We start from the raw sequence: 15,617 nt of genomic DNA on the forward strand, positions 1-15,617 counted from the left end.
TGATATATTAATATTCACAATAATGTTTGAAAGATAATATAAAAAGTCAATCCAAATCGTCTAAAGTTGTCTTTTTTTTAGTCTTTATTAATTATTACTAGAATAATTGTACAATTTTAAATATAATAAATATGTAATTATATATGAATGAATGTTATATGGATGAAATTATAGATGTTATATTATATAAGATTGTATTTATTTATAAGTATAAAATACTAAGACATAGACGCAACGACATAAAATTATATTTGACAAATAAGATATAGACATAAATATTGTATGTTAAAACACTAAATTAATATATTTTGTGTCCTTTCCGTACAAAAAAAAAAATACAGAGACACTAGACGAAAATATAATTTATTTTATCTTTTTTTTATTTTCATTCTTAGTTTTTCATAATTATAATTTTTACTGATATATTTTTCTTTCTAAATTTTATGTGAAAAAATTAAATAAATTAGACTTTTTATTATTTATTCTATTTTATATTTAATTTATCATCAAATAAAATACAAAAATATTAATTTTTATATCTCTATTCTAAGTGTCATGTCTTATCGTATTCTCAAAACTAAATATAGTCCGAAGTAATTTTAGACGTTGTCTTTTTAACATTATTGTAATATTAATATTAACGCACCCTTTTAATTTCCCCACTTTATATTATTGATTGAATTTTATACATGACATTAAATTTGGCAATGTTCATGCACATACAGAAGACTATTATATTTTTCAAAATTGTGATGGTGCATGTGGCTGGCCTTCATTCTCTTCTATTTTTTTTTTTTTTACATTATTTTGCTAAATTTTTTTAATTAAGTTATGTCAACATGCAGAAATAATATTAAATCAAGGCTATGTGAGATTTTAAACGTTCTTTTAATTCAATTACTATAAAATCATTACACATTTTCACCAAATAATAAGCATTTTTTCTAATAAGACCTCTCTTAGATTTAATTTTATATAGATTTCTTTATCTATTTTTCTATTTTATATATTGGATATTCTGTATCCTTAGCTTATAAAAATTATGTTGTCTTATGTTGAATACAGGTAGGACCTAGCCATATGGTATATCCATATTGTTCGGTACTTAATATTTGATACGGTTGTTGTTGCTTTGTCATATTATAATTCATTTGATGTTTCACATAAGAGTGCTTCATCTTTTATTTTAATGAATTTTTAAAATATTAACTAATAATATCAAACTAAGCAACTTAAAAAAAAAAACAAAATATCTAGTATCAAATGTTACACTGATTAGTTAAGTATACCAACATCTAATTAATTTGACAAATACTTTTTTAAAGGGGATGCGACACATCCATGTAACCCATATAACTAAGTTGGCCTAACACTAAAAAAATCCAATACGATTAAATGAAACGTGAAATACACGCACCCAACACACACGAAATCGCTCTTATCCAACGCTTCTTCTCCCCCACGCTTCTTCTTCTTCTCCCACGCTTCTTCTTCTTCTTCTTCTTCTTCTTCTTCTTCTTTTCACGCTCGTTTACGCACGGAGCGTCTTCTTCTTCTTCGCCTTCTTCTTCGCGTTCCTCCTTCTCCTCCTTTTTCGCGTTACTTCTTCTTCACGTGTTTTCTCCTTATCGTCATTCTTTTGTTGTTGTTGCTGCTGTATTTTTTGTTTTTTCCTCCTTCTCTCTCTGGTGAAGAAGCAGTAGAAGGTGAGGAATAAGAGTTTTGAATAGTGCAGAATGAACTAAACACAGTACTCATGGTGAACCGAATACAATACAATTGTATAGTACTAAGTGAACGAAACATAATCCATTATATAAAATCAAATTCAAACAGCTTTCTGCAGAATGAACCGAACACAGTACTCATGGTGAAATAATTGTATAGTACTAAGTGAACGAAACATAATCTATTATATAAAATCAAATTCAAATAACTCTGCCTACAATTTACATATTATCAATTCAATTCAATTCAATTTAGTACACCTCCGTCCATTTAATTCAATTCAAATTAGCAATTGCATTCCATTCAATTCGATTCAAAATTGAATAATCTAAACTTTATCAGTTTGATTCGTTTCAGAAGAGTAATCCAAATCGCTCTCCTGTTTACCAAAAAATTATGAACACCCAAACACTGAACCCTAAACCCTAAACACTAAAACCAGAACCCTGAACACTGAACCCTAAAACTATAAACCCTAAATCCCTAAAACCCTAAAACCTAAACCCTAAACCCTACACCCTAAAACCTAAACCCTAACCTCTAAACCTTGAACCCGAATCCTGAACTTTGAACTCTGAACCCTGAACACTAAACCCTAAACCTTAAATCTTGAACCCGAACCCTGAACACTGAACTCTGAACCCTGAATGCTAAACCCTAAACCCTAAACCCTGAACGCTACCGTAAACCCTAAACCCCTAAAATCCTGAACCCTAAACCCTAGACCCCTAAACCTTAAACCCTCAACCATGAACATGGTGAACCAAAATTAATACACGGGGCGAATCGAATGTTTGAAACACACTGAACCCCTATACACTGAATCCTGAACCCATTAACCCTAAACCCTAAAATCTTAAACCCTGAAACTCTATCGTCATTCTTTTGTTGTTGTTGTTGCTGTATTTTTTTGTCTTTTCCTTTTTCTCTCTCTGGTTAAGAAGTAGTAGAAGGTGAGGAAGAAGAGTTTTGAATAGTGCAGAATGAACCGAACACAGTACTCATGGTGAACCGAACACAATACAATTGTATAGTACTGAGTGAACGAAACATAATCCATTATATAAAATCAAATTCAAACAGCTTTCTGCAGAATGAACCGAACACAATACTCATGGTCAAACAATTGTATAGTATTGAGTGAACGAAACATAATCTATTATATAAAATCAAATTCAAATAACTCTGCCTACAATTTACATATTATCAATTCAATTCAATTCAATTCAGTACACCTCCATCCATTTAATTCAATTCAAATTAGTAATTTCATTCCATTCAATTCGATTCAAAATTGAATAATCCAAACTTTGTCAGATTGATTCGTTTTAGAAGAGTAATCCGAATCGCTCTCCTGATTTGAAGTTGAATCATTTATTGCTGCGATTCAAAAGTACAGATCGAAGAAGAAAATGAAGAATAATAGGAAGAAGATAAATGCAACCAGATCGAAATAAAAAAACGAGAAGATGAATGCGACCAGAGGAGAACGACGAAGGCAATGCAGATCAATAAGGAAAAAGAAGGAGGAGGAGGAGGAGGTTTATGTTGCAACAAAAAGTTTACGTTGAGCAAAGTTTTAAGTTGCATCACGTTATATGTAGTGCGTGTATAACAAACGAGTGAGAAATGAGGAACGCGCGTGTGGAAGAAATTATTTGATTAACAACCATGTAAAAAATATATGAATGCAAAGCTTTTCTATTTTTTTAATTAGTAAATTGACTTACATGTCATTCTTTATGATTATATCAATTAATAAAAACGGCTTCTAAGTTCTAAACCGCTTTCAATTAAAAGAAATCAATGCATTGAGCATAAATAATTACTCTTCTTTTCTTAAAAATGTTATTGATCTCATTGTAAATTGTAATGTAATAAATTTCAATAACATTGAACTTTAATTATGAGAGTATATACATATACACATGAGTAGGTTCATGTGGGTTAGACATGAGCCAAGTTAAGTCGAGTTAGATTCAGCTTAAGTTCGACTCACGAAAATTGAATTGATTTATAACTCGATTTATTAACAATTGAGTCTATTTTTTAAACTTAAACTTGACTCATCAAAATTCTACGAGATGACTCAAACTCACGAATTGACTTAAAAAATAGGAACATAATCTATAATTTTATATATTATCTATCTATTAATAAATTATAAATTTTTTATTTATATTCCATATTATAAAATTATATATAATATTAAAAGTATATATTAAATGCATATGTATATATATAAAATCGAGTCAACTCACGAGCTAATGAGCTGAACTTATCCAAGCTCAATTTCGGCTCACCAGATCATGAATTCAGTTTATCAAATTATTAATGAGTCAAATTTGAGTTAGTTCATGAGCTAACTTGACTCACTTCCAGTCTTAAACATGAGTCATTACTTCTAAAGAAAGTTTTTTCTTAAATTATTGTTTTATTTTTATCAAAATAGTGTGAACAATTTATAAGAGATGAAAACACATACATGTCTCTTTCACTCATTACCATAGTCATTGGTACTATAGCTTTAGTTTATAGTTTAAGAAAACAGATTAAATGGCTAGAAACTAACAGTGTGTCCCATATGGAATAATATGATGATGATTCGATAAGTTTATGCTACGTACACTTTAATTAATTATGAGGTTATTATCTTCTAAATTAATTACATGATTCCAGCTTATCACGGGAGCTAGCTAGTTCATTGATTCTTGCTTATTTCTAAATTAGTGGACACCGAATATTTTAATTACTTGTTTGTGTTTGTAAGTTATCTTATTTGTTGAACCAAAAGCCATGGGAAAAGGGAATTAATTAAAGGAATTACTAACTACACGTTAGATATGTACTATGGTATTGTAAACTATTCAAGAGGAGGAATAACAACCTCCAATAACAACGTCAAATTAAAGTGTAAAATCCAAGATAAAGATTGTATTGGAATATCACAAAGTAATAAATTAAATGAAAATACAAATGAAAACTATTAGGTAGTGTTTGGTGGAGAGACAAAAATAGAAAGATTGAGACTGAGAAACAGAGACTAAGAGACAAAGATTAAAATAAATCTCAGTATTCTGTTTGGTGCAAAATGAGAGACGAAAATTGAAATAAAAATGAAACTCTAATTTAATTTGCACAAAAAATAAAATTGAAATTAATTAATTGAAATGAGGGTATTTTAGGTATAAAATGTTATTAAACTTTCAGTCTCCATCTCTAAAAATTTTAGTCTCCTGTGTTCTCATTTTTCGGAGGTACTGAAATACTGAAATTTTGAAAACAGAAACAAAAATTTTAGTACTAATTTTTTAACCAATAAACATGATACTAAATTTCTGTCTTCCAATGTCTGTCTCAATACCTCAAAACAAATACTACCTTACTAATAACTTCGAAAGACAAATATCAAATCAATTGCATTAAAATATATTTTGTTGGTCAAATAATAATAAATCTCCAATTTTGCCAAAACAAAATAGATAAAAAAAAAGAGGAGGTTATGAATATAATATATATATATATATTTTATACCAAATTACCAACGAGACTTATTAAAATAATCTCACTTAATTAACTAATAAGTTAATTTTGTTATAAAATAAATATAAAATAAAAAAGTATAAATAGAAGACTCTGGTATCGCAATTATTATCTTAATATAATAAAAATAATTAATATATTTACTAATATTATATGTAAAGAGTAATAGAAAAGAGTATTTAAAATACTTATAAAATAAAGAAAGAGAAAAAATTGTAGTAGAAATATAAAGAGAGAGAAGTATTGTAACATAAGGAAGAGAGAAAATAGTTTATTGCTTGTTATATGTTTCGTCAGAAACAAAGCCTCTATTTATATACATTTATAAGGTTATTTTGTCAAACGGCGACGACTCTGGTGTAGAAGCTCTTATCGCTTCTACACATGTAGAAGTGCATTGGCGGATGGAGCTGAAGACACGAGTCTGAGGAGGGAATACAACTTGTGCTGTTGCAGGTGATGTACAAGACATGTTCAGTTTTTATCACGTGGGATTATGATAGTCTCTTTGTGTAATTATGTGTATTAGCGCTTAATGAAGATATCATGGTTACGAGCTTAGAAATTGGGCTGAATGTTGAGGATTTTTTCTTAAGAGCGTATTTTTTTAATTTAAGGGCAATGTTTATATTCAGCAATTTTAGAAGCTGAAAATGTAAAAAATATGTAGAAAGTTGTTTAATTTGTCATATGTTATTTGTTAATTTTTTTGGTTTTGAAAAAAACAATTCAAATAAATATAATTACATTTAATTAAAAATATAATTTATTATCACTTATTTAATATGTGCCTTTTTTGGGTGTTTATATATATATTGGTATTTTGGGCGTTTATATTTTTTTCTAAAGAACTGTGATATTGTTGAACAAATTAAACTAATTTTGTGAATTATTTGAATTACATAATTTAATAGTTTAATTTAATATATTACTTTAAAGATTTATTTAAAATGGATGACGTAAATACTATTTAACTATATTATATTATGATTTTTTTAATTTTAAAATTATTTTACTGAATATAATTGTTGTTACTTGTATTTATTAAATATTTGTGCTACAATTTATAAAAAATTCTTTCAAAAATTAATTTTAATAAGTTACTTTTAAATTTAGAAGTTTTATCAATAGTGTTATATCTAAAAAGCAAAAACTATACCACTTTTACAAACTGCAGTCTTTAATAAATCCACGCTAAAAATTAAACTACGAAAAATTTATTCTCCCGATCTTTTATTACTTGTACTCATTTTCTAGGGGTGATATTGTCTTTTAGTATCAATCACATTGCTTTTTTATGGTTTACTATCATAAAAGTGAAATGAATACTAAAAAAGCAATGTGATAGTAAACAATAATTTTTATTGTCTTTTAGTAACATATTCATTTTTTATGATAGTAAACAATTAAAAAGCAATGTGATGATACTAAATAGGGCTGGCAATTGGTAGGGTAGGGTAGGGTTTGGACCCTACCCTAATCCTACTCGCGGTTGAAAATTTCATTAAAATTCTATCCTACTCTATCCGCGGGTTGAGAATCTCTCAACCCTAACCTTACCCGCACCCTAAAATTCTAAACCCTACTCTACTCTACCCTACCCGCAGAAATATCAATTTTTTTCAAAATAAATATAAAATTCAATTATTTCGAATTTTATACGTATTAATAACATAAAAAATAAAAAACTAATGCTCTAAATTACTAAATTAACTAACTAGTTTAATGGTTGTTCACTTATTATAAGTCATTATATAAGAAAGATTGTGATTTCAAATCTCATTTCTTTTACTATATAGAAAGATTTTTATAAAATATGTGTTATATATGAGGTAAAATGAATACAAATGAGTAACAAAAGACAAATAGCGTGGGTTTATTAAAGATTGTAATTTATAAAAGTGGTATATTTTTTGCCTTTTTAGATATAACACTAATTTGATAAAACTTCTAAATTTAAAAGTAACTTATTAAAATTAATTTTTGAAAGAATTTTTTATAAATTGTAGCACAGATATTTAATAAATACAAGTAACAAAAATTATATTCAGTAAAATAATTTTAAAATTTAAAAAATCATAATAGAATATAGTTAAATAGTATTTATGTCATCCATTTTAAATAAATCTTTGAAGTAATATATTAAATTAAACTATCAAATTATGTAATTCAAATAATTCACAAAGTTAGTTTGATTTGTTCAACAATATCACAGTTTATATATATATATATACGCCCAAAAAAGACACATATTAAATAGGGTAAAAAACTAGTATAAGTCAATGCCATCTCAAATTGACGTATATAAGTCAAAGTGAAAATCGTTTCAATAATGCGCAGGATCTTGTATATATATAATTCGAACCAATATGGTTCGAACTGCAAATGAAAGTAATTCGAACCGAGGCAGTTCGAATTACAACCTGAATTTTTTCATAAATCGAACCAGCTCGGTTCGAACTTCAAGTTCACATAATTCGAACCAATGTGGTTCGAATTATAGAGAGAGAGTCTGGCCTTAGTAATTCGAACCGGGCTGGTTCGAATTACACAAAACTTAGTTCAAACCGGGCCGGTTCGAATTAGTGGGAGAGAGACCTCTATATAACCGTTCTAAACGTGAGTTGGTCTCATTAGATGGAGTAAGATGGCTAGTGAGGAGAGTTTTGTTGTTCTGGTTCACCACAGAGGATCCATTAAGAGGAAAACTCGTTCCGGAGTGAAGTTCACAGCTAAGGATCCTCTCTGTATTGTCGTGAATCCAACGATAAGGTATGATGAACTTGTTAGATCTGTCCTGATGAAACTTGGCCTGGAAGGTGCGAAGCGGGTTAAGAAGTTTTTCTATCGCATTCCAGTCTCGATTAAACATAGGTGAACATACTATAACATAAGAAGAAAAGTACATATCACTATAATACATGATTGAACTTTAGGGAACAAAATACATGAAACGTGAATCATCTAAACAGATGCGAGCCAGTACCACAGCGACGGGCTGTAACACCCTACCACACTAAGCTTTACGCTTAAGTCGTAAAGCAGAGGTGGTGTGGTATTACGACCTCTAAAATAAAATGTATATTTATAATAGCAGAAGAATTATAATATGCTAGGAGCCTTGAAGAATAGAGGAAATAAAAAATCGCGAATATAAAAGCGCAACACTCGAGAAAAGAGTTAACTTGCATGCTAAGAAAGCTACAGCTGTCAAGTGTAAAGAAACCCAAAACAAGAACAGAGAGTCAAAGATACAAAATAACGAGCTCCTGACTCAGCCTGCGAAGTCAAGACTGGCCGGAGAATATACACCCATATATACATATATATATACATATCCAAAACCTAAATGTACATAAACAAAATTCTGCCTCTCCATACACCTCTAGGAGGATCAAAAAGAATAAGTTATGTGGAGAGAAGGCTAAGTACATATATATACATCATAACATAACAAAATAACCCAGTAACCACTCCGCTTCAAGAGTCCAGACGCCTAACGAGATGCCTCTCGACCTGCATCTGAAAAACAACAAGATAGTATGGAATGAGAACCAGAGGTTCTCAGTATGGTAAAGGTGCCACACACATAATATATAAGGTCCTGGGAATGCCAGAGGCAATCCTAGAACGCTGACACTCAGTTTGTAGAGCTTAAAGTATTAAACAGAAGCCATAAAAGGTGGTTTTCTAAGAATATGTAAACCTGATTTAACTTAACCTTAAACCTAAATCTCATATTGCCATTCCTCCATACCTCCATCTCCATCAGGATTTCACAGACAAACAAACAGATAAAGCAAGCACAGGAAGGTTACAAGTACTGCAAGTAACAAATATACATTTAGCATAGCAGATACATTTAGGCACACCCAGTTAATGCACAAGCAAGTAGTTCAAATAGTATGCATATGATGCATGCCTGTCCTATGGCTGATGAGGCTCATCTGTCGGTTATCCAGCCAACCCGACAAGTCTGAATTGTCCTTAGACTGTCCCCCGACGTGCATCCCCAAGAGTCTATGCATAGCTTTATCTCAAATAATCAATATTGCTCAATGGGGGTAACATTCCCGGGAATTTATATAGTGCCCGGTCACACTTACGTCGTAGGGTCAATAGAGTATCGAGTTTTCTACCTGGTACACGTGGTGGCAAGCCACGGCACTTTATCCAGGGAACCTCGTATCTCAGATTATTCAAATTCATAAGCCATATAAATAATTCAATTATAATTCATTAACATCCACATCATTCTCAATTGCATCTCATTCATCATCATACGTTAAACATATTCAATCCTTATCCTTCGATATCACACCTCTCATTTCGTCCATCAATAGTTCCAATTCAAAACATAATTCATTCTTTTCTAAGAATCAAACTTCAAACTTAAAACATACTTATTTTCTTAATAACTCTAATTCAAACCATATAATCTTTGAATCTAAATCTTTTTAGATAATCATATAAACAAAATCTCTAATTTTTATAAAATTTTGGCAGCACCTCCTCTAAAACTCGGACTTTGCCACCCTTTTCGGGTCCAAACCTGCTTTCTTTTCAATTCAACACACCCTTCCTCATCATCATAACAGTCACCACAATAAATCTACCTCAGATCAACAATTATACTCATACAATATTCAAATCCAACAACCAAAAATTCAACTAAGGATCATAGTTCACTAATCCTAGGCTTCTAACACAAGATACCTCAAATCAATAATTCACCAAATTATTAATTAATCAACAAGCACCAAACTAACCATGTTCATCAATAATAACATTCACCATCCAAAATTAATAACTAATTATCCAATAAACTTCAACCAAATATATTCATCAAAAAATTACTAAACATTAAACATACACCCGCATTCCAACTTATCCTATGGTCATCTAGCCTAAGTTTTCACAGAACATTATATATTAAATGCAAGAAACCTAAACCATACCTTAGCCGATTCCCAAGTATTATTCCAAGACAATTTTCCTAAAAGAACACAGCCCTCAAAACTTCAACTAATCCGCTTCCTCCAAGTTCCAGTATTCACAATTTCAAGCTCCAATTATTTATTCACAACCTAATACACATTCATAACACATATATATCCAATTTAATACTCAAAGCTCAAATTCAATGAAATTAAAATAAAATTATCGTATCCTCACCTTACCCAAGCTTCACATAAGCAAGAGTAAACGTTTTCCTCAAGCTAATTGGATCCTAAAACATCAGAAATCAAAGAAATTCAACATTCCCACTTAAAATTCGAAAATTGGGGGAAGAGAAGGCTGAGAGTGATTAAACAAGTTACCAGTGAAATTATTCCGATAGAAATGTAGAGCTCGACGCGATGAACGCGTGGCCGCAAACGGTGCAGCGATTGGAGCTCGGACGGAGAAGTTACGGGGATCGGAAGTTTACCGTAACCTTATGGAAGCTTTCTCCCCTCCCTGGAATGTTTCACGCTGCTGCATCCAAATGAGGGAGAGAAAGGAGTTCGGCTTCTTTTAATGAGTTGGTCCGGTTGGACCGACAGCCCGGTTCGGGTCCGGTTCAACCGGTTCGACCCGTTCGGTCCAATCTTGGACCGATTTTTTTGAAATTGGTGTCAAAATTCTCGTTTCGATGAGCTCTATCCTAATTTGGTATAATATTTACATTTATAATCCTCCTTATTAAAAACTAATTTATTGACTAATTATCTACTAATTTAACCGGGGTTTACACGGGCTACCCGTGCCCTCTGACCTCGGCGGATAAACGGCTCCTCATCCTCGATGTCATCCCCATCCTCCTGTGGGGCAGGCTGTGCTGGTGGTGCAACATGCAGGGGTGCCGCCGAAAGCCCTGCGACAGACTCTGATGCAGCGGTGAAGGCAGATGGAGGAGTACCTCCGAGACAGAACTGGTGACCAGCGGATGAGGATGGAGGCTCATTCAGATCAACATCTAACGGGGCCTGTGTGCCTGAGGTCTGACCACCACTGCGGGGAGTCACGTCCCCCTGCATGATGGCGGTGATCTCCTCTAGGAAGCGTGGACTCCCGAAGTCCCCAACAAGCGTGTCTGACCCAATAAAGTCTGACCACTGTGATCCCGAGATGCGCCAAGGTGTACCCCCCTGCTCAGGCTGGTCATCGGCTGGCACACCAACGAAGTAATCTCCAAGAGGGCCTGATCCAAGTACAGCGTCACCTGTGTCAGCCCCGTCACCCATCCCTGTACCATACCACTCACCTGCATGACCCTCATCGTGTGTGCTAGTACCAGCAGCTGCAGCAGCCCCTGAACCACCCCCGCCAACGTGCCCATGCTGATCGTCGTCGTCGTCCCCATGGTCAGCACGCCCCCTCGCCCTACCTCCCTGGCCTCGTCGTCCGCCTCTAGCGGGACCGGCGTCGTAATCATCGTGCACAGCATGATCAGGCCATCTCCACTCACGCTGGCTCCGCCGTGTCCCCACACCCATCCTCCTCTCAACCCTACGCCTGTCCGGCATGTCCTCAGGACGATCCATGTCAGGAACTCACCCCGGACCCCGCTGTGAGGCCTCAACTGGAATCGGAACTGCTCTAGGATCCCCCAATTGCGTCTCCGGAGACAAGAACCTCTTCCCATGCTGACTCCACCAATCAAGGAACGCATGCGACGGTCCGGGGTCGGCAACAACGTCGAACCTCAGCACACAGTCCTGACGAGAGTCCCAAAGGAGATGCCACTTTTGCAAAGTAGACGGGAACCATCGATCGCCGCCTCTCCCGTCCTTGGACATCAGAAAGTCAATGTTCAGGGCGGGATGCGGAGGGGGCTGTACCCCTCCAAACTGCGGAAGAACACGATCTATCTGATGCCACTCTATGACAGAAAAGTAGATCAGCGCGGTCACAGAGCGCCACAACGCCATATGCCGAGGCTCCAAAACCTCTGGATGCACAACCTGAAGTACGTCGGGGCTACTGTACGGCATCCATATAAACTGCAAAAGGAACTCACCCTTGTTAGGGCAACTGTAGGACACAACTAGAAAAGCTTGATTATAAAAGGACACTTGTTAACTAGCATACTCCCCTCCCTGTCTAGTAACCGGTCTATCCTGAGCCTCCACATCTGCACTCTAGGACCCTTCTCGCTCCCGGAAGGGTTGTAACCTGACCATCTGCACCATACACATGTGTTACATCTACTGAAATATGTGTTCAGATTATGCAATAGAATATTAATGAATACGCAGTTATGTATGTCAAATTGAAATAGATAAGGCCTAGTATAGTACCTCGAGGCCAACGGCCAGCTCAACTCCTCATATCCTGCAGGCCTAAACCGAGGAAAGCGCCAAAAGATCTAAGACTGAAGTAGCTGAAGCGGGCCCGCTAACTTGACGTCATGTCTGTTCGTCACTCGGCACATGCACCGGTACAACCAAGCCAGTGCGGCAGAACCCCAACTGTAGGTACCCAGCTTCTCCAGCATCGCTACGTACGGAAGCCATCTGATGTGAATTCGGTTCCCTGACTTGTCCGCAAACAGCTGCATGCCCAACAACATCATGATGTACGCACGGGCATATCGGCGCACAGTGTCATCATCTGCATCCTCAGGGCACTCACCGAAAGTCTCCTGAAACCAGTTGCAGTTCACTACGTACTTCTGAACCTGACTGGGAGGAGGTATAACTCCGAGCAACTCCTGGAACCAGACCCAGGCTGGACGGCCACCCTCGATGTATATATGGAACTCTGACAAGCACCCGCTCACGTAACGGCCGTCCACTGGCAAACCCAGCTGGTATGCCACGTCCTGGAGTGTGATCGTGCACTCTCCGAACGGCATATGGAACGTGTGCGTCTCGGGACGCCATCGCTCCACGAATGCACTGACAAGGGCCTCGTCTAGCCGGAACCATCGGTCGTTCAGCCTTGCAAGATGGTATAGACCTGCCATCTGCAAGTACGGAACGTATCTGTCATCAAGTCGCATGCCCTGCTGCCGCCGCATGCTCCTAATGCATCGCTGGGGCTGCGCACAAAATGAACCGCATAGTTAGAACCAGCATAAAAACCAACCACAACCATAAGCAGCACGATAAATCATCAACAAACCATTCTGCTAAATAAAACCACATACCCTAAACCACTAACATAAACCGCTTGCATAAACCACTCACAAAAACCGCTAACATAAACCACCAACATAAACCACCAACAGAAACCACTAACTTAAACCACTAACATAAACCACTAACATAAACCACTACCCTAAACCACAAACCTAAACCACTAGCATAAACCACTAACTTAAACCGCTAACTTAAACCGCTAACTTAAACCACTAACATAAACCACCTACATAAACCACTAACATAAACCACCATCTAATCCACATGCAAAACCACTAAGGCACAAATACCGCTAGAATAAAAAATATTTCCGTACTAACCTCCTTGTTGATGACCCCGGCTATATGAGCGACTCCGTCCAAGCGATATAACCGTGCCGGATCGTCCCCCATGAGCAGAGTATTCCGTTCAGGTCTTCCTCGGAGAGAATCTGGGTCGTTTTCTCTGAGATTTTGTGGGGTAGGGGGGAGGAATAATAGTTCGAATGAGGGTGATTCGAACTCCTTATATAGCCGAATCACCCCTAATTCGAACCACCTTGGTTCGATTTATGAAGGAGCACTCTAAGGGTAATTCGAACCAGGTTGGTTCGAATTACATGGTTTGGTTTCGAATGAATAATTCGAGCTAGACCAGTTCGAATTACGTACATGATGAGTTCGAACCACCTTGGTTCGAATTACGTTCAAAGTTCCTCTCCCCCTAATTCGAACCACCCTGGTTCGATTTACTAAGGTTTGTAGTTCGAACCACCTTGGTTCGAATTACATAAAGATAGTGTTTGGCTTATTGCTGAAACGATTTTCGGTTTGGCGTATTTACGTTACACACTTCTTGCCTTGGCTTATTATGGTTTTTTACCCTATTAAATAAGTGATAAGAAATTATATTTTAATTAAATGTAATTATATTTATTTGAATTATTTTTTTCAAAACCAAAAAAAATAAACAAATAACATATGACAAATTAAACAAACTTCTACATATCTTTTACATTTTCAGCTTCTAAAATTGCTGAATATAAACATTGCCCTTAAATTAAAAAAATACGCTCTTAAAAAAAACACCCTCAACATTCAGCCCAATTTATTGGCCCGTAACCATGATATCTTCATTAAGCGCTAATACACATAATTACACAAGGAGATTGTCATAATCCCACGTGATAAAAACTGAACATGCCTTGTACATCACCTGCAGCAGCACAAGTTGTGTTCCCTCCTCAGGCACGTGTCTTCAGCTCCATCCGCCACTGCACTTCTACATGTGTAGAAGCCATAAGAGCTTCTACACCAGAGTCGCCGCCTTGTCGAACCTTATTAAATGAAATCTCTCTTAAAAACTTGAACTTTATGGAAAATAGGCATCCACATCCTTTGTACTTATCATAACACTCTTCTTTGGATGACCATTTAGGATTATTGCCTCGTTAAAACCTTACTAAAGAAAAACCCAGTGGAAAAAAACCTTAGTGAAGGAAAAAGAGTACAATATCCTTTGTGATGGGGACTGCCTCATTAAAAACCTTGTCAAGAAAAATCTAATGGGAAAAAAGCCTGACCAAGGAAAAAAGAGTACAGTCTCCCCCTCTTGCCGACATCATTTAATGTCTCAAAATCAGCACATCCCAATCTTATGTACCAATCTTTCAAAGGAGGATTTTGGGAGTGACTTTGTGAACAAATCTGCCAGATTGTCACTTGAGCGAATCTGTTGGACATCAATTGTCCCTTGATTTTGAAGATCATGAGTGAAGAAGAATTTGGGAGAAATATACTTTGTTCTATCACGTTTGATATATCCGCCTTTAAGTTGAGCAATACATGCTGTATTATCTTCAAATAGGACAGTTGGAGCCATCTTATGATCAGTCAGTCCACATGATAACAGAATATATTGAATCAGGCTCCTCAGCCAAAAACACTCGCGACTAGCTTCATGAATTGCCAGTATTTCAGCATGATTCGAGGAGGTTGCTGCTATCGTCTGTTTCGTGGACCTCCATGATATAGCTGTACCACCATATGTAAATAAGTATCCTGTTTGAGATCTCCCTTTATGTGGATCAGACAATTATCCGGCATCTGCATAGCCAACTAGTTGTGACTTGGATCCATAGGGATAAAATAACCCCATATCAACCGTTCCATGAAGATATCGAAAGATCTGTTTGATTCCACTCCAATGTCTTCTGGTTGGAGAGGAACTATATCTTGCTAG

The 15,617-nt window shown here is 35.5% G+C and overlaps 1 protein-coding gene and 1 long non-coding RNA gene across 2 annotated transcripts; both read right to left on the reverse strand.

Annotated features, from left to right (window-relative positions):
- Nucleotides 1-8,465: 8,465 nt before the first annotated feature.
- On the reverse strand, nt 8,466-10,743 carry LOC130956459 (uncharacterized). Its single transcript, XR_009077127.1, has 4 exons — nt 10,593-10,743; nt 10,447-10,501; nt 10,230-10,358; nt 8,466-8,793 (listed from the first exon to the last, which is right to left on the reverse strand). It is a non-coding gene; the product is annotated as an uncharacterized LOC130956459 (long non-coding RNA).
- Nucleotides 10,744-11,807: 1,064 nt separating this feature from the next.
- On the reverse strand, nt 11,808-13,789 carry LOC130956662 (serine/threonine-protein phosphatase 7 long form homolog). The gene is made up of 4 exons (XM_057883682.1): nt 13,718-13,789; nt 12,657-13,297; nt 12,366-12,437; nt 11,808-12,288 (listed from the first exon to the last, which is right to left on the reverse strand). Exons 1-4 carry the CDS (start codon nt 13,787-13,789, stop codon nt 11,808-11,810), a joined length of 1,266 nt encoding a protein of 421 aa, XP_057739665.1.
- Nucleotides 13,790-15,617: the final 1,828 nt, after the last annotated feature.

This window comes from Arachis stenosperma, chromosome 10 (genome assembly GCF_014773155.1).
Source record: "Arachis stenosperma cultivar V10309 chromosome 10, arast.V10309.gnm1.PFL2, whole genome shotgun sequence".
In the NCBI taxonomy this organism is placed as follows: domain Eukaryota; kingdom Viridiplantae; phylum Streptophyta; class Magnoliopsida; order Fabales; family Fabaceae; genus Arachis; species Arachis stenosperma.